The 19586-nt window shown below is 33.3% G+C and overlaps 2 protein-coding genes across 5 annotated transcripts; both read right to left on the bottom strand.

The window, feature by feature from the left end:
* Nucleotides 1-1746: 1746 nt before the first annotated feature.
* On the bottom strand, nucleotides 1747-4575 carry LOC144575508 (ABSCISIC ACID-INSENSITIVE 5-like protein 3). 4 transcript variants are annotated; one of them, XM_078325697.1, is made up of 4 exons: nucleotides 4372-4575; nucleotides 3026-3947; nucleotides 2643-2714; nucleotides 1747-2032 (listed from the first exon to the last, which is right to left on the bottom strand). In XM_078325697.1, the coding sequence occupies exons 2-4, from the start codon at nucleotides 3818-3820 to the stop codon at nucleotides 1952-1954; spliced, it is 948 nt and encodes a 315-aa protein (XP_078181823.1). In that variant the 5' UTR covers nucleotides 3821-3947; nucleotides 4372-4575; the 3' UTR covers nucleotides 1747-1951. The 4 variants fall into 4 exon arrangements, with proteins under 4 accessions (XP_078181823.1, XP_078181803.1, XP_078181815.1 ...); XM_078325677.1 differs by having other exon boundaries at nucleotides 1747-2049; nucleotides 4372-4573; XM_078325689.1 differs by lacking the exon at nucleotides 4372-4575 and adding an exon at nucleotides 4271-4361 and having other exon boundaries at nucleotides 1747-2049.
* An 8439-nt stretch (nucleotides 4576-13014) lies between these two features.
* LOC144575684 (uncharacterized) lies at nucleotides 13015-18923 on the bottom strand. Its single transcript, XM_078325920.1, has 11 exons — nucleotides 18778-18923; nucleotides 17687-17865; nucleotides 17357-17538; nucleotides 16225-16776; nucleotides 16028-16084; nucleotides 15203-15584; nucleotides 14759-14958; nucleotides 14383-14459; nucleotides 14177-14278; nucleotides 13495-13684; nucleotides 13015-13182 (listed from the first exon to the last, which is right to left on the bottom strand). Exons 2-11 carry the CDS (start codon nucleotides 17847-17849, stop codon nucleotides 13096-13098), a joined length of 1992 nt encoding a protein of 663 aa, XP_078182046.1. The 5' UTR covers nucleotides 17850-17865; nucleotides 18778-18923; the 3' UTR covers nucleotides 13015-13095.
* Nucleotides 18924-19586: the final 663 nt, after the last annotated feature.

Raw genomic sequence — 19586 nt, 5'->3', positions numbered from 1 at the left:
CTCTCTAGCTCCTCGTTATATTTTATTTTATAATAAAATAAAGGGAAAATTTCATATATACCACTAAAAACTGTGAAATTACATATCTACCGTCTAAATTTTTGTAATTGCCTTATAGAGTGATGCTTCTGTGCATACAAGGACCTATTTGTAAAATGAACATATTTTTATTTTCAAAGTTCAAACAGTCGATCTGAACCGTTCATCTTGTTCTCCATATTAATATGTGCTTGGAGACCAAATTTTACATTTTTCTGAAATTTTTTACTATTTATTAAGATGAGTACAAAAAATATCAAATTCAGACCATTGAATTTTGTACCCATGTTAATAAATAGTAAAAAAATTCAGAAAAATGTAAAATTTGGTCTCCAAGCACATATTAATATGGAGAACAAGTTGAACGGTTCGGATCGACTGTTTGAACTTTGAAAATAAAAATATGTTCATTTTACAAATAGGTCCTTGTATGCACAGAAGCATTTGCCTTATATATTTACCATCTAAAAATCTAATAACTCGCTTATTTACCCATATAACTTTAGTATATATCAAATATATTCAAAGCTCAAATTAATTATGTTTAATTTTTTTTAAACTATAATTAATCAAATATTAACTTAGCAACCTCTTTTTCTTTCCTTAAAAATAGATATTTCAAACTGAGCTAGTAACAAAACACAGATCCTCAAACTCAGTTACTACTTTGCTAACTGGTTGCAATATCAACATCGAATTCAGTATGAGTTATTTTGTTGAAAAAGTTGGAGTGATTATCTTGTTTTTAGACAATCAAGCTGGAATTAGAATCCTCATATTCGAGTCTGCTGCCACTTCTATCTAAGTTTAAGCGGGAGAGACGAGATGAGGAGAGAATTTAAGCAAAAATTGGAAGTTACGTCAAAAAAAAAACGGGGGAGGGGGGGGGGGGGGTATGTGTGCAGAAGAGGAATGAGCAGAGAAGGAGAAGAGACTAAATAACTTATTAATTATATTTTGTAAAATTTTAAACTTAATTAATCTCATTTTTTTATTAATTGGATAAATATGTGAGTTATTAAATTTTTAGATGGTAAATATGTAATTATAAAAATTTGAATGATAAATACTTAATTTCACAGTTTTCGAGTGGTATATACGAAATTCTCCCTAAAATGGGGAAAAGCAGATTCCTCTTTTTCCCTATCCGGTGAATCTGAAATGAAGGGATCGTCAGCTTTATCAGATATGTTATTTTCGTTTTATGTTACCTGCAGAACGAAGGTTGGCCAATATATATTAGATCCATTCACCTAATATTAACTGTCTGAAGACATTATGGCCAGTGCAATTTCAATTTCGGCTTCTCCCATAATTGCCTTCATGACAATTTTTCTTTTTGAGGTGAATTACACCTAAATTCAATGTCCTGGATGATATTAACCATATTGTTTTCTTTTTTCCTCTTACCTTCTTTTTAACCAGTTACGATTTTCAGAACATCTTGCTTGCAACCACCAAGTGATTTTTGGTTCTTGAGACTGTTACATGTATATATGACATAAAGAATCACGAGTAGTTAACAATTTTATCTAATTACTATTACAAAAAGCAAACTAACAAAAATATCTTAAACATCATTAAAATATTTTTTTTATATTGCCCTTAGTGTGTTCGTAGTACATCTGAAATATAAATTATTTACTGGAAATTATACATAACCAATTCCCCTTACATAAACAAGCGACTGAGAGCAACGTCAGGCAATTACTCGAAAACTATCATTAGCTGATATAAATAAGTCTTAAAAGTTTCACAGTAAAATTTACATGAAAGCAAATAAAAAAACTAAAAAAAATAATAGCAAATCTAAAGCTCACTAATACTGCAATAGCTAAACTACAAAAGTACCTAGCACAAGCAAATCTACAGATAAGAGTTAAAATAATATTGACAAAGTAAAACCAAAAAATCAGAAAGAGGCTGAACTAGTTCTTCTAAGTTGATACTTGGGTGCTGGTGGTGGACCGGCACAAAGTATCTTGTCGAGTACCTGCACCAGCAATTACACTATAAATATTAAATAAACAAACCAAAAAGTTAAAATACAGGTATAATTTATCAAAAGTTCGAACAGACAATAAATAATGCACTAAGATGAAGTTCCTTTGGTTTACTAGATATGTATATTGTACCGACCAAGTATTATGCTGAAATGGACTTGCTAGTACCAAATATAAAGTTCTGGTATCAGTGTGACGGCAGGATTAAACTGTTTTGCATTCCGACACTTTCTTTTTTTTTTGGTACGTAATCACACAGATAGGGTTGCTGTATTAGGCTGTTTATCCATTTTAGTTATATGAAGGCTAGATTATGCTAAATGGGGTTTAACTGGACCAATTTAAACCTAACAGAAACCAACTTTTGAACTGGTGTTTAACTGGACAAATCTGAACTCAATGGAAATCAACTTATGAGCAGGTTGGTCCAACACAAACCCGTTCAACCGTCATCAACCCATTTGCCCCAGTTGAACCATACATTATCAATCCAATTTTATGTTAAACAGGACAACAAAGTGCATGACCCCAGAACAAGATCAAAAACATATTTCATTAATGTATAGCAAGCGAAACCAACTGTTTCATAGCAAGACACACCTTTTGTTTCTTGAACCGCTCGTTCTCCTCTTCCAAGCGAGACACTTTATTCTCCAACTCATTTGTGTATGCCTGCCATTTTTTAAACATTTATTCTGTTAAACACAAACTTGTGCCAATTGGTACGAAACCAACCTCATACACTCTGGTCTTTATTGGTTCCCCTCCTGTAGGGCTCTAAATTAAGCACAAACTAAAATCAGGTCCCAATCCGAGCCGTTATGGATTTGTACTGATAATAACTTGCAGGTATAAGACAAAATACATTTTGGGAGCCAATATTACAAAAACCCCTTGTTCGCTAAACAATACCACAACCAAAGCATTGATTATTATTTTAATTTAGAACTGTGCCACATAAAGAATGCATATATAAAGGGTACCTGTTTCCTAGCTCTCGATCTTGCAGCAGATTCCCGATTTTTAATCATCCTTTTCTGACGCCTCTCCATCGTCTTATCCACTATCTCCCCTGAAGCAGATCCGGGTCCAGACCCAGAGCCGCCTGTTCTCTTCCTCCCAGGAGTTGCCACCTCATCCCTTCTCCCCCCACCTGGGTACATTGCATCAATAACTGTGCCTGGCCCCATTCCTCCAACACTTACTGAGGGTCCCATCTGACCTGGCATGTAGCTGCCCAAACCCGAGCCAAACCACTGCATCCCTCGGGGCTGCTGTTGTGCCACAGTAACTGTAGCACTACTGCCTGTGAGGTTGCCTGTATTTACATCCTTGCCAGGCCCTTCTAGTACTACCCCCGCTTTTATTAAAAAGGACTCTAAGGTCATTCCTCCCAACTGGTCGTCTCCAGTTTTGTTATCTTCCAGCCCCGAAATGCCTCTCCAGACCTCATCTACAGTTTTATTGCTTAGTGCCGGGGGCATGGTTATGCTTCCTTGGCGCTGAAGGCCTGAATCAAACCCGTTACTGGGACCAGGTCTCAACCCAGTAGCCATAACGGGTCTGGGAGGCGACTCTGACTCAGCAGTTCCTTCAGGGAATATGCTTTTAAGGAGTTCATCAAAGTTCATGCTAAGTAAAGGTTCTCCTAGCTGGGACTGTACTTCATTAAGTGTTAGGCTGTATAAGGATCCTTGCCGAGCTAGGTTTTGGATGTGAGAATCTATCCGGTGGGGCCCGCCCCCACCTTCACCACCTTGCATTTTTCGACTGCCCATCGACCAATTTATGTCCTCTCTGCTGATTTGGTTTATTGCGAAATTAAGAAACTCGCATGGAGAACTTGAATCAAACTGGAAAAATTGCAATACTCTTTGGTAGATAAAAGAAGTTGAATCAACTTATCTGCATTTTGATAAGGGCAGAGCTTAAGGGTACTGATGATAAATTGAATTAAAAAAAAAGGGTATTACTGTGGCAATAACTTGGTAAATCCTTTGCTGGTTTTTATAATCAACAGGAAAAAGAAATAAGTGTTTCGCCTAAATCCTAAAGCCCCGATTAACCTCCACTAAATTACTCTTACGGTCTCACCAGGTTCAATTTTCGTCACACCAACGATCAACCAAAAACAACCAAATTAAAGCTAAAAGCGCACAAAAATAAAAAAATAAAAACAAATTAACCTAATTTCGAAAATTGCAGGTACTCTAAGGAAGCGACCACACCTTTTCTATTACCAATCCCACTAATCGCATAATTCGCAATAATAAAGTTTCACTTCTGCAATAACTACGGAGATTAGGAAAAATTCGGGAGACCGACTTACATGAGATCAGATCGATTGAATCCTCGTGTTAATATAGGATTTTTTTTTTTTTTTTTTTTTTTTTGAGGACTCTGCCAAGAGGCGAATTGTGTAGCAAAGATTATTAATTAAAAGGGGGCACAGGTGACCTCTGACAAAGAAACACTCGAGTTGCATTTTTTATGGTTATATAACGTCATCGGATAAAAGAGAGAGGAGAGACGAGAGACAACGGGCCCAATCCATTACGGCCTGCCTTATGGGCTTTGACCCTTCAGCTGCATGATGAAAGAGAAATAATTCATAGGATGCAACAGGTGAGTGAGTACAATTCAAACGGTTAAATCTGATTTATTTCACAAATAATGTTTATAGGTTATATTTATAAAATTTTCAATTCATTTAATATAAAGTGAAACAGTTGAAAGTAAAAAAAAAATTTAATTCTAATGCATTTTTTATCGTTTCTTAGCTAATTAAATTTATACTAAATTAATTCAAAAATTTATAAATTTGACATGTAAACAAATTATTCTAAAGCTTACCAAATCGTTGGTGAGGTTAACTCCAAAAACATATCAGAATGTTCAAACGATAATTCAAATCGATCTACTTTATAAGTGATATGTTTACATGTCACATTTATAAACATTCAAATTTTTTTGAGTAAAGATTAGAGATCAAGCCATCCAACTATTTAATATTCACAAATAATTGCTTCTTTCGAGTTTCTAAACGGTGACCTCTCACACATAGAGCTATAAACACTCAAAATAATTTAGTATAAAGTTAAACAGTCAAAAAGAAGGTTTATATGTTAATTTTAGTGCGTTCATTTATCATTTTTTTTTACCACCTAACTTTATACCAAATTAATTTGAAAGTTCATAAATTTGATATGTAAATGCATCACTTGTGAAATAGACCGGTTTCTGTGATTTTAATTTATCATTTGAAATCAATTCAATAGATATTTAAATTAAGTTCAATAAAAAAAATTTATGAGCTTAAAAACACCCTAGTTCAAATAAATATAACTGAAAATTGACAAATACATTCTAAAATCATCTCTCTGTTAAAAATATCAAGTAGAACTAGGGTGCTCTTAAGCTCACCAAAGTTTTGATGAGCTTAACTCTAAAACTCATCAAATTGATTTCAAATGACGAATCCGAACCGTTGAAACCCGCCTACCTTACGTGTGATGCATCTACATGTGAAATTTTTAAACATTCGAATTAATTTGGTTAAAGTCAAGCGGTCAAAAAACGTTCAAAAAATGAATGCACTAAAATTAATTTATTAACCTTCTAATTTTGACCGCTTGACTTTATACTAAATTAATTCGAATGTTTAAAAATTTTATATGTAGATGCATCACACGTAAGGTACGCGGGTTTCAACGGTTCGGATTCGTCATTTAAAATCGATTTGATGAATTTTAGAGTTAAGCTCACCAAAACTTTGGTGAGCTTAAGAGCACCCTAGTTCTACTCAAAAATATCATCTTGTAGTAGATTGAAATCACTGTTACGTGTTAAGACATACTGAGCTGGAGGGGAGGAGAATGAGAAGACTTGAGAACGGATGAAACGAAGAGGATATAAATGGCTGGCGAGAAGGAGAAGCTATTAAAAAATAGTTTAAAATTTAAAAAAAATGAAAAATTTAATCTTCAAGCATATTTTAATATGGAGATTATATCGAGCTGTTCAAATCAATTATTTTAACTTTGAAAACAAAAATAAAAATATAGAGTATGATTGGAGCACAAAATCAATAATGCATATTAACCCTACATTTGTATCCTTTTTTTCCCTCTTGTGTTTCTCATAGTTATGAGCGTACATGCTTTGGTCTAGCTTTGAGATGACACGGTTATGGCTCTACATATTCACAGAAACAGATCGTCAGCATATTAGTGCATAGATTTTAATTTCTTTATAAATTAAAAAAAATTATAGGAACATGAATTGATTGTTTTTTTCTTCGATAAATAGATGGAATCATACTAATGATATGGTTCCACCCATGATAGATCGAGAAAACCACACCAATAGTGCTGTCTCGTAGGTTTTTCGAACAAATATGTAATTAAAATAGGGTTTAATGTATAAAAAATGTTGAAACCACACTAATGATGTGGTCCAAAAAACTAGCACCTAGTGAAATTGTATTATTGGTGTGGTTCCATCTATTTTTTTAATTAGAAAAGACAGCCATTTTCTTTCCTGAAAAATTAAATTTTGAATTTCTAAAAGAAAATCCAGTGCTTATTTTTGTATCATGATTTGTGCGGGTTCATGATGATTGCTATATACAGTAATGACGGTGGCCACTTAATTAGCAGCCAAAAATTAATGTCTCATGTTATTGATATTTATTATTCATTAATTAATTAAGTTATCATATCACTTATCCTAACCGCGCACTCGCATATATAATTCTTCATCATGTCACCTAGCTAGAAAGCATGCACCTCCACGGCTCCACTTATCTTGCAAACATATTATTTTAACACTAAAGTTACAATTAACATCCGCTCTGCGTCGGACCCGACATTTTTATTTTTACTCAATTAAAAAATTATTTTAATACTAATAACCAAGGTTTATGAAGAATTTTAAAATACCCAAACCGTGGAATTTTTCCACGGCTTGGAATTTTAATTCCCGCCTGTGGAAAATTTCCGCGGGCCCAACTCCTTTTTTTTTATTTTTATTTATTTTTTTTTTTACAAAACAGAAATTTGTATTTATTTTTTATTTTTTGTATTGAAATATTAGAAATGTTTGATATATTTCTTTGAAAATAGATGAAATACAATATAATTTGATTTATTAGAAAGACTGTAACAAATAACCCGGATCAATATTTTTCAGATCGGATTTTTCACGGATGTAAGAAAAATTAATATATTTCTTTATGTGTTATTGGAAAAAATAAAAAATGCTTAGATTCCGAGTTATTGATCCCCGTTCAAAAGTCACTTCTATGTAATCTAGAAAATATTATGATCTTTCTAGTACATTTAATTTATTAAAAGTTGTATCTATTTTGAGAATTATTTTTGAATAATAATCATTAAATAAATTAAAATTTTTGTTTTTTTTCAAAATAGATATAACTTTTAATAAATTAAATGTACTAGAAAGATCATAATATTTTCTAGATTACTTAGAAGTGACTTTTCAACAGGGATCAATAACTCGGAATCTAAGCATTTTTATTTTTTTCCAATAACACATAAAGAAATATATTAATTTTTCTTACAGCCGCGAAAAATCCGATCTAAAAAATATTGATCCGAATTATTTGTTGCAGTCTTTCTAATAAATCAACTTATATTGTATTCCATCTATTTTCAGAGAAATATATTCAACATTTCTAATATTTTAATACAAAAATAAAATTGTTGTTTAAAAAAAAAAAAAAAAAAAAAAAGTGTTGTGCCGAGTTCTTAATTCGGTCCAAAGAAAAAAATATTTGATAGGTTTTGTTTTTTGTTTTTAAAAAAAACAGAAATTTGTATTTATTTTTTATTTTTTGTATTGAAATATTAGAAATGTTGGATATATTTCTCTGAAAATAGATGGAATGCAATATAATTTGATTTATTAGAAAGACTGCAACAAATAACCCGGATCAATATTTTTCAGATCGGATTTTTCACGGATGTAAGAAAAATTAATATATTTCTTTATGTGTTATTGGAAAAAAATAAAAATGCTTAGATTCCGAGTTATTGATCCCTGTTGAAAAGTCACTTCTAAGTAATCTAGAAAATATTATGATCTTTCTAGTACATTTAATTTATTAAAAGTTATATCTATTTTGAAAAAAAACAAAACTTTTAATTTATTTAATGATTATTATTCAAAAATAATTCTCAAAATAGATACAACTTTTAATAAATTAAATGTACTAGAAAGATCATAATATTTTCTAGATTACATAGAAGTGACTTTTGAACGGGGATCAATAACTCGGAATCTAAGCATTTTTTATTTTTTCCAATAACACATAAAGAAATATATTAATTTTTCTTACATCCGTGAAAAATCCGATCTGAAAAATATTGATCCGGGTTATTTGTTGCAGTCTTTCTAATAAATCAAATTATATTGCATTCCATCTATTTTCAAAGAAATATATCCAACATTTCTAATATTTCAATACAAAAAATAAAAAATAAATACAAATTTCTGTTTTGTAAAAAAAAAAAAAAAAAAAAAAGGAGTTGGGCCCGTGGAATTTTTCCACGGGCAGGAATTAAAATTCCAAGCCGTGGAAAAATTCCACGGTTTGGGTATTTTTAAAATTCTTCATAAACCTTGGTTATTATTATTAAAATAATTTTTTAATTGGATAAAAATAAAAATGTCGGGCGTCGGACCTATGCGCTCTTTAGCATATTTGCTATTAGTAATTAATTACGAAGCAATTAGTTGTTAAACAAATAGATTTGCATAAAGAATGGGTGCAGATGATAAACATCATATAAGTAACAAAATCACAATCCTAATCAAACTTGAACTTAATAATGTAAGTGTCTAGTTTGAAAGGAAATTATCAAGGTTCTAAATAGCGCGCTATAGCGTTTTCGGACTATGAAAATTATGGTGCTATCGACGCTATTGTGCGCGGAATATAGCAGCACTATTTGGACATAACGTTGTTTTTTTAGTCAGTTTGCTATGACGCGATAAATGCTATTTAAACCTTTGGAAATTATACAGTTAAACTTATCATGAGAATTTATCAATTCAAAAAATAATAAACAACTGAATAATAAATTCCTTAAAAAAAAAAGATTAGTCCAACTAGCACTGAAATCTTGATTATAAATAATGTGACACTCTACATTTTCAATTTTAAATTTTCCTGATGTTGAGGCTATCAAGAAAATGCTTACAAAATACACAAAATAAAAAGCGAATATATAGTGGCTGCTGAAACATTCTGTTCTATTAGCCTTACAAATCAAATGTACATAAAATAAAATGTTAATAATTCCACCAGTCCTGCAAGTAACAAAAAATTGAATGAAACGATTTTCTTTTAGAGACAGCTAGAGACCCCTTGTACCGATTTACATTACCATCCTCTATAACTAAAACTGATTAACCGCATGGATCATAACGCGAATCAAACGGTTCTGAGCAGGCATCGGTCTGATTTGAGTCCGATGCTCATCGAACGCGTCCCCATGCTCCTTGCCGACAAGGACTCACATACAACTCTGAAAAATGATGACATCAGCAGGATGCGCCTTCTTTCTGACATTTGTCCGAGTTCTAATTCTTTTTATCTTTCTGGGTTCTCTCCAACTTTTATGTTGTCTCACTGTAGAATTCATAGTAACACCGTTTAATTCGCGAATTAAACGTTTTTTAGCTATCAGCGGATCAATCCGCGTTTAATACGATGATTCGCGTATTAAACGGTTAATTCACAAATTTTACGTTTTATTCGCGTTAAATTCGCAAAAAATCGCCCCCGCCTTTATCTTGAAATCCGGAGAATTTTAAATTCGCTTGGTATTCGCGTTTTCCTAGAAGTCTATGGCAGCTGGACCACGTGAAGTCCAAACTTTTTGCATCATGTTGGGATCCTCTCCAATTTGAAAAGCGTTCATTGCATACTTATTGAAGATCTCAATGGTTGAATCTGAGATTAATGGTGTAGATTCTTTTTAAACCATTCAACCAAATTTGAAAAATAGAAGAGCAACTTTGAGTGTTAAATATTTCGGACTATATGCTGTTTTAAAGTGTAGACTTGATCTTTTGTGTTCATTTTTGTATATAAAAGTTTGTATTCAGTTAGTTATTTAATGCTAGAATTAAAAAAAATCTCTGATTTAGAACTTAGTTTCGTTCCGTATTATTCCCGAATTATACTCGGATCATGAATTTTTGACCTCGCCAAACCGAACCCGAATAATTCATTTGTTACTATGGTAGAATCAATCAGTCAAACTAGTTTTCGATGCGCAATTCTTTGGTTCGTTGAAGAGAGAAGGTGAGGCGTTACAATGAATTTGAATAAAACTGAATTATATCCAATTAATAGTGATGGTGCTACATTTGCAGATACCTTTCATTGTAAAGTAGTCAAATTCCTCTTACAATACTTAGGACTTCCCTTAAAGGATAGAAAATTATGTGTAGATGATGGATACGAATCTGCTGTTATTATTCTAAGAATAGCAGCTTCGTGCTTTTCTTTATGTGTCTATCTCTCTCTTCAAAAGAGAAGAAGAGAGAAAGTGGAGAAAAAAGGTAGAGAAATAAAGAGAAGAGAGATAGAGAGAAGAGTATGGGAAGAGTATGGAAAGAATAGCAGCGGATCTCGTTCCGTAGATGATTGGCTATTCTTATTAGATAAAGTAGAGAAAAGATTGCAGCATTGGAAATGACAGCCTTTATCGTTAGAGGGTAGGCTTACACTTTTAAATTCAGTTTTATCATCTATACCATTATACACATTATCCATTTACAGAGCTCCTAAAACAGTACTTAGGAGATCATATAGTCTAACAGTAACAATATTTGTGCGAGGAATGAAAATATTTCGAATTGATGTGACGAACTAAATGTTTTTATTTTTAAATGCTCCAAATATAAAATTAGTCATATTTCCCATATTTACTACTACTTCTTTTAGTTATAAAATAAAGCCTCAAATTTATCCAGAAGTACTAACTCAACAATTAAATGTCACAGGCTAATTTCTTCAAATTGTACAAAATAAAAAGTTGAATAAAAAAAATGCTCTTCTTAAATGGTCCAAGGCATGTTTAGCAAAAGATAATGGAGGTCTAGGAATACTTAATTTGCAGAAAATGAATATTTCATTATTGCTGAAATGGTGGTAGAAATTTCATAATACTGAATATGCAGCATTATGGAAAACTGTTATAGTTCACAAATATTACAAAACTGCCCCTATGCCTCTTTCTTCTTTTTGGAGTGCAATTAATAAGATTAGTTCTTTAGGTCATCTAAGTGTAACATATCAGCCAAGTAATCAATCTACTTTAGAATTTTGGAATACAATATGGCATGAAAATTGTACATTGTCAACTAGAGTCCCAACCTATATGAGATCTGTAGTAATAAAAATATTTCCATCTCTGATGTTATGTTTTCACAAGGACATAGCATCCACTTTCATAGGAATATTACGGGTATATTAGCCATAGAGTGGAATCAACTTTTATACATCATTAGTACTTCTAGCTTTACTCACAATAATGATAAGATTGCATTGAGGTGGAAACACTAAGGAAAATTTACAGTTAGGTCCATCTACAAATTGTTAAACTTTAGAGGGGTCAATGATAATAAGTATGCAATAATATGATCTCTGCCTTTACCTCATAAAATTAGAATTTTTATGTGGTTACTTCTAAATAATAGAATTTTAACTAAGAACATCTCAAGGAAAAGAGGTTGGGATGGGATATCAAATGTCAATTTTGCCCTTTGCAGGAAATTATTTCTCATCTCTTCCTACACTGCTAACAGGCGCAAAAAATCTAGTTCTGGTTGGGACAAAGCCAACAACATTTTTTAGATTGGCATACTTGCTCTGATATTTTTATATTCTCTAAATCATTGTCTCATGTTCAGCGGATAGGCTTTTTAGTTGTGTTTAGTGCATATTGTTGGACCTTATGAAAACATAGAAATGAATTATGTTTTCAACAAGTGTCTACCAAATCAACTCGATCTATTATACTACTGATTATCTCTGTTGTTGAATATTGGGCAGGTCAAATGATAAAGAAAATCAAAGCTGCAGCTGCAGATTGGCTTCCAGTTGATATTCAGGCTATTCCATTGAGGGTGTGGGACCCAGCAGATACACAAGTGGAGATCTTTCAAGGTGCAGCATCCAGCCCCCAGATGCTGTTGTTGACTGAAGGGAAAGTTGGTGCTCCAGCTGAGTAGAATATGAAGAACACTTCTTTTTTCTTTAAGCATTTAGTAGGATATATATAATGAATGCCTCAGCCCTTATAAAAGTGGCTTATTGTTTGGAAGTCCTTTTCTTAATACTGTGTTTTGGTGGCATGTCAAACCCCGAGCGTTTAGCTTCTGTTTTGTTATATGCATGGTCTGTGATCTATGCAGCTGCTTAATAGCCTAAGATTCTGTATGGGTGTAACTTAACTCTCTGATTTTCATGCTATATGAAATGGGCGTATGATGCCTTTTATCAAAAAAAAAACAGAGAGAGAGAGAGAGAGGGTGAAATTATTAAAATCAAGGACATAGATGCCTCTGTTTTAAATTGACGCTTTACTTTTTACATTATGATTCCTGACAGCGAACATTTAGAAGAAATGGGTCAGCATTTACTTGCTGGTTGCAGCCAATTGATATGCGTTGCATCTATTTGTGAAGAGTATTTAGAACGAATCTGTGCGCGTGTTGGAGCAACGAAATCATTTTTGTTGGGATCTTTTATGCGGATCCGCCTATAATTATTTATTTGTTTTTCTCTTCTAAAAATTCAACTAACCTTTTCTATACTTTTTCAGTGTTCAACCTACAGAGGGGTTGATCAACTTTTGCTTTGACACTATACCATGCAATTTCAATTAATTTAAAATGCATTCTATAATTTTGACTTTTAATATCCATGCAATTTCAATTAATTCATGTCTATTTCTTTTTTGCCCCTGAAATTTTTACTAGTTCTCATGGCTTTGAACAGCCAATTTAAATTAAGGATTCAGAGTGCAACTGCAGAGCAACATCTCTTCCCCATGGCTTTGAGGCCGGTGTTGATCCAGCCCGAACCATCTCGGTAGCACTCCACCTATTATTCAAACAAAACAGAGAAAATAAAATAAAATCATATACTAGTTACCATAGTAAATAAATGTTTCTTTTCAGAGTTGCGAACAAAGGTTCAAGTAATGCTGTCTGTAAGAATCAGAGTAGCTTCTGGGCTAAAATATTAGAATTTTATTCTGACATAAAGAATAATCCACACTACAAGTACAAATCCCCCCCATAAAAAAATAAAAAGGAAATGAGAACCACCCAATGAAGCAAAGAATTATATAAGCACTGCCATTTTCATGAAACATAAAAAGAAAAAGAATAATGTTAAGAGAAGTTAACATACAGTGTCCAAGATAAGATCGTTGTCAGTGATGGCCCCACCAATCGCATACAAGGAACCACTGAGCACAGCAGTGGCCACATAGCCACGTGCACAATTCATTGGCTCAGCCATCACCCACTTGGGCATTCTCGGGTCATAAATCTCCACAGTTGAGGTAACCACGTCCCCATTATAACCTCCTACTGCGTAACTAAATTAATGAAAGGATACAAAGAAGTATTAATTACCAGTTATTTAACTATAGTAAAACAATCATTCTATGCTCACTGCATTTCACACAAGGAAATATAATATTCATTATTTTTCCCGCAACCCTTACAGCAATGTAGCATTCATAATGATATATGGTGCTTAGTTCTTTGTCTCTCTGACTGGGGAAGTTACCAATGGGTTGTATTAATCAAATAACTTCTCCAGAAAAAAAAAAAATTTAACAAAGTTTCAGAAATTAGCAAATGACCATTTTTCCCTTTCATCCATCAGTTAGCAGTAATCTCCTCACATGTAATGTAAGAGCCTAGAGATGCGAATCGCATCTTATTAATAGTATTCTACCCAAAAGCATATGGTTACATACTTACATTATGTCCCAACAGTTGCGAAAACATACGGGGTACTGAAGAATACTCTTTCCCAATTTAGTTTGTGTGTGTGCATGTGTGTGCAAGAGAGAGAGGCTTACAGTTTGTCATTTAGCACGGCGAGCGAATGGCAACCCCTTCTTGAATTCATGTTTGGAATCTTTTTCCAATAATGTTCCCTCATGTCAAGTCTTTCCCCTGTTCTGAAGTGTAGAATAACACACTACAAAATTATATTCAACAATTTGACAAGATGTGAAATAAAAAGAGAGATGTGTAGTGAAACAGTGGCATAGGAAAACCACACCTCAAATACTTTGTCCCATCATATCCACCAACAGCATACATTGCACCATTGAGTGCAGCAGCACCAAATGTAGATCTCTATAACATCAAACAAAAAAAATTCTAATTTACAAGAAGCCAGCAAATAAAAACGTTTCCATGACTGACATATTTAAGCTCAATAGATGGAGTGAATAAACATTTTAATGATTCCTCTAGGAAACATCTTACTTTCATATGCCCCTGTAAATGAGAAAGATCTCACTTCTCCTCTAGAGCTTAAAAAATATCATTATACAAGATTGTACCAACATCTCCTTAATTGATGTTTTATTTGTTTATGTTTTCTTTGTGAGGGCTAATATGAAGTAAAATAAAAGAATAAAAGTGACTGGTACCTTTTCAAGCATTGGAATAAAATTGATCCACTTTCCAAGAACAGGATCAAGCATTTCGACCTCAGAGAAATATTCTGTTGAGTTCTTTCCACCTAGCATATAAATCTTTCCATCTATGGAAACCCCACAGAGGCATCCCTTCTCATTGGTAAGGGATGGTTGTGGGGTCCACTCATCCTTTCTTCTGTCATAACATTCGACTGGAAAGAAACACATGGACAAATATATAAAGCTCATTCTAAGCACATTTTTTTCAACCATCTAGTAATACCTTTTTAAAACAAAAAATGTAATATGTATGTGAGAAAATAAATTACAGACATACCCTTGCAAAAGAAAGGATAACATGACTTGAAGATAATATATAATATTTTTTTTTTCAACATTTTTCTAGGTTCAACTGAAAATAGAAAAGAAATCCTAAAAATTAAAAGAAAAACTTACCAGTGTCAAACCAACTTCCATCATAGCCACCAGCCACATAAATCTTCCCATCCAATGCAGTCACTGCCATGTAGCTCATCGCGCTGCTCATCGGCCTGAGCGGCATCAGCACATCCAAGGATGGTGAGAACGAGTCAAAGTCTGATAAGAATGCACTTCCATTATTGCCCCCTATTAAATAAATGACGTTATTTGAGCCCAGACACTGCTCGACAAATTGTTGAAGTGAGTTGTAGCTATCTGGAGGGATACAAGTGGAAGACGCAGATGATGCTGGGAGCATTGACTCTAGATTCCTTAGACGGGACCTTAGGCTCGATATTTTGTACTGTGATTGCTCGATTGTTTGTCTCAGCTGTGCAGTCAACTGAGCTGACTCTGCCTGGGTCAGGGTTAGAGAGATGGTTTTGAGTTGTAAAAATTAATATTCTCAGAAACTAAAAACAAATAAACAGGAACATTTGTTTTATGTGCACCCATGAAAATAAACAAGAAGTCATTCCATTTGTCTATGAAGTCTGAAGCATATAAAGTATTATCATGTATACCAACTCTCTTTCTCTCCCTCCCTCCCTCCCTCTCTCTCTCTTCTCTCATAAATTATTTCATCTTGTGTTGAAACAAACAGTGAGAAACTAAAAGTATTTTGGGCAATTCAAAACTGAATTAGTTAAAACTAGTACATAGGAGATATATTTGTCATTTCTTCCAGGTGCAGGGGTGAAATTAGGAGTATACATGAGATATACACATTTTGGAAGGGTGCATATGAAATTGTCCCATTTGTAAATTAGATAAATAAAGAAAGTGCACTGAGAAGGGAACCTGTTTCTCCTCCAAATAGGTAATGCGGTCCCTGAGCTCCCCTATTGCTTGTAACAACTAATAAGAGTAGCAAGTATATATATTACAACTAGAAGGTATATTAAACTGGTGCAGCATCAATTTAATTTAAATTACTAAAATAACCACAGTAAACAAAACCCAAAAGAGATTTAAAAAAAAAATAGTATAAAGAAAACCTCATGACGTGCTAAATTGTTATTTTCATATGAATCTGAATTGTCCACGAAAGCACTATCTCTGGAACTAGAAGCCTCGACACATCCCACTCCTCTAGAGCTAGATGGGTCCCGGCTCTGACAACCAGCCGCCATCTTTCGCAAAATAACCAACATGCGTTCTCTCTCTCTCTTGTCATTATGAGTATCACCATTTGAGCCACTCTCATTCGAACTAAAATTAGAATTTGAACTTTTGCTTTCTGCCAAAACCTCCCAATCAGAAATTGTTTCCTCGTAAGATTGCCGCAACAGCACTTCCTTCCCTTTCTTTCTTTTTTCAGATTCCATCTTTTTGGGTTTTTTTAGGGCCTCCCCAAGTGAGACCATGACAGGTGGGGTGCTGAAGTTGATTGGGTTTTGAGAGGGCCTGAATAAGGATGTCAAAACCCTCGTTTGAGCGTGATCAAGCTCAAACCAGAATTTCAAAGGATCATAATAATTGTCAAAGATGATCCTTTTGTACACAGCTTCTTCAAGTGGGTGACATTGGGTCATGATACGAATCGCTACCTTTGTAAAAGAGTTAATAAAAAAACTTAAAAGAATTAGACCATGCCAACCAACGTATTATCTCAACATGTAACTGACAAGGCATCATTAGATGTTTGACAAATTAATTAGTTAGTTAAGAATTTTGTTAAGATGATAGATGAAGAGGCTTCAAGTTGTCACTTTTTGTGGCTCTGTCATGCCTCCACTTTCAAAAGTTTAAAATAATAAAATAAAAAATGAAATGAGTAAAACCATCAGGGGTGATCTATTATCACATCATCTACATGAAGAAGAAAATTGCAACAATTTGGCTTCATTTAATGGGCACCAAAACACACAGAACAATGCATAAAATATCCACATCATTTGATTTTTACAAACTTCTTGCTTCCTATGAAAATGCAACCTAAATGCATATCATTTCACTTGCATGCAGAGATAAGTGATATGAAATTATGTTCATATGTGACAGACTGACAATCTTATTTTGTCATTACGTTTCGGAATTTTTTTTCTTTTCAAATGGAGGCATTTAAATCCTAATCTGAATTTAAAACATCCACTAAACATATGAAGGGTATGAAATTCAAATTATTACTTGTGCGGCAGAAGGGGTTTTCTCAGAGCCTCCATTGGTCCATGCATAGGGGTCTATATTCAATTGGCCACGCCCCGCAGCCACATACAACCCGTACATTTTTCTGTCACTATAGTTGAATAGAAACAGGGGCAGGCCCTCCTCTATGTTTCTTACATAAATAATATCTGCAGAGGGTAATCCTGTAATAAAAGAAAAAACAAGCAGAAAAACATTAGACATTTAGAGTGCATCCCCCCCCCCCCCCCCCCCCCCTCATTTTGGTACCGATTCCTATGGGAATTGCTGAATATAATTTTCAAATCTGAGGGGCAAAGATGGCATAATTACCAAAGAGTTGTTTTCGATGGCATTCAGCAATGGTAGCACTGTTGCAGCTGAATATTACGCCTCCTAAATCACATTTCCGCAAACTTCTGACTGGGTGTGAAATACTCATTTCCCCAGGGTTCTTTTTGTAAATAACTGAGCTTTTAGTGTTCTTTTGCAGCATAGCGTCCAACCCTGAACTGAGAACAAAAAAAAAACAAAGGAAAAGTTATCAGTATGCACTTAAAATGGGTCAATAAAATAAATCTAGGACAATGCAGTTGATTATACAAAAGAAATAAGCTGACATATGGGACCAGAAATTTGTACATTTGACCTTAGCTAATTGTTGGATTGTGTTGAAGTCCCTAGTATTTGTGCAGTTTCTTGTGTTTTGATCAAATTGACGAAATAACAAACAAACAAACAAAAATCATTAATTGTTCCAAAGAAAAAAACTAGACGCTCATACTTTTAAGGGATCCTTTGTCGCAATAAAAAATATTTTCAGTACAATGCACTCAATTTTATAAGTTTTGAAGTAAATTAAAAGTCGCCACTCAATTTCATTTTTTGTTTATTATTTATTTATTTATTTGGGTAGTTGTTCTTGGTTTCTTTAATTCATTTCATATAAGTTTTGAAGTAAATTAAAAGTCGCCACTCAATTTCATTTTTGTTTATTATTTATTTATTTATTTGGGTAGTTGTTCTTGGTTTCTTTAATTCATTTCATTATATTAAAAACCCAATATTGTTCTTTAAAAAATATTAACCTGTTATTAATCGTCCTTAAGCATAATTATTTTTTCTAATATAATTCAAAAAGGAGGTACAGCATTACAGCATGAAAGAGGAAAACAAATACCCTAATGGCCGCCGATAAAATATGATAAAAACAATTAAAATTTTACAAAACAATGAGAAAAAAAATCACAAAACAAGGATTAAAAGTACCAAATTCTAACGACGCATGTTTCTATTTCTCAATACCAACAAAGAAGCACAGAGCAAATCAGCCAATAGGAAAATACCTTGCATCCCCACATACACGCAAAACGAATTCCACTGTTCTTTAGTGGAAAGACAATGTGAGAAAAATCAAACAGTACCTGGGAATGGAGATTGAACCAAAAAAGATTTCTTCGTTTAAGACAAACTCGGAATGGCAGTGGGGCCTGGTGGTGTATTTTGGTTTCTTAAGAAGGCAAGAGAGAGGAGAGAGCTGGTGCCTGGCGAGCGAGCGAGCTAGGGAGAGAGAGAGAGAGGAGGTAGTAAGATTTTTCAGTCGTGTTTAAGGGGGTCATTTTAAAGAATGAATTGTTGAGATATTTCCTTATAAACCCTTCTAAAATTAAGTAACATTTTTTTTGTTCACGCATACAAATTAACTGGCATGTTTGGTGTGCTTAAACATGGGAAACTTGTTTTATGTCCTCTTTATTTTTTTAATATTTTTCCTCAAAATTAAATTACCATTTACAAAACAGAAAATTATGGACCGAGAGTGGTGCGATTGGAAAGTGTGATAGAGGGGTTAAAAATGTTTATAGTAAGTTACAATTTTACAATTATAAATTTATAATGAACCCAAGAACTTTTTTGTAATATTTTTCAGAAAAATGTAATAAAAGAATCATATTTTAAAAAAAAAAATCGGCCAGGCGCTGGTGCCAGTCTGGACCTGTAGCTTCACCACTGGCTGAGAGAGGTCATGTAATTTAACATTTCTTTAATTGTACCGAACAAATAATTTGTTTTCCAAATTATGTTAATTCTTTTCATAACGCATCTTACTGCTTTAACAACAAACAATTATGTGGTTGGTAGAGTTCTATCTATAACGCTTACTCTTTTTTTAAACGATGAGTTTGGTGGGTTTTTTTAAAAAAGCTTTATATTTTGTAAGAGTGAACCAGGA

This window comes from Carex rostrata, chromosome 2, assembly GCF_964058835.1.
Source record: "Carex rostrata chromosome 2, lpCarRost1.2, whole genome shotgun sequence".
Taxonomy (NCBI): Eukaryota; Viridiplantae; Streptophyta; class Magnoliopsida; order Poales; family Cyperaceae; genus Carex; species Carex rostrata.
The sequence above is the reverse complement of the archived record's forward strand: the minus strand, read 5'-3'. Positions and strand labels throughout refer to the sequence as shown.

What these genes read in the sequence shown, in the direction of transcription:
- LOC144575508 (XM_078325677.1), bottom strand. Translation starts at nt 3,820, where the DNA reads ATGGGCAGTCGAAAAATGCAAGGTGGTGAAGGTGGGGGCGGGCCCCAC. An exon ending in GATCGAGAGCTAGGAAACAG is followed by an intron (nt 2,715 to 3,025) that starts GTACCCTTTATA and finishes AAAAAATGGCAG; the next exon opens with GCATACACAAATGAGTTGGA. An exon ending in AGCGGTTCAAGAAACAAAAG is followed by an intron (nt 2,050 to 2,642) that starts GTGTGTCTTGCT and finishes TAATATTTATAG; the next exon opens with TGTAATTGCTGGTGCAGGTA.
- LOC144575684 (XM_078325920.1), bottom strand. Translation starts at nt 17,849, where the DNA reads ATGCTGCAAAAGAACACTAAAAGCTCAGTTATTTACAAAAAGAACCCT. An exon ending in AAACCCCTTCTGCCGCACAA is followed by an intron (nt 16,777 to 17,356) that starts GTAATAATTTGA and finishes TCTTTTACAAAG; the next exon opens with GTAGCGATTCGTATCATGAC. An exon ending in ACAATTTAGCACGTCATGAG is followed by an intron (nt 16,085 to 16,224) that starts GTTTTCTTTATA and finishes TACTCTTATTAG; the next exon opens with TTGTTACAAGCAATAGGGGA.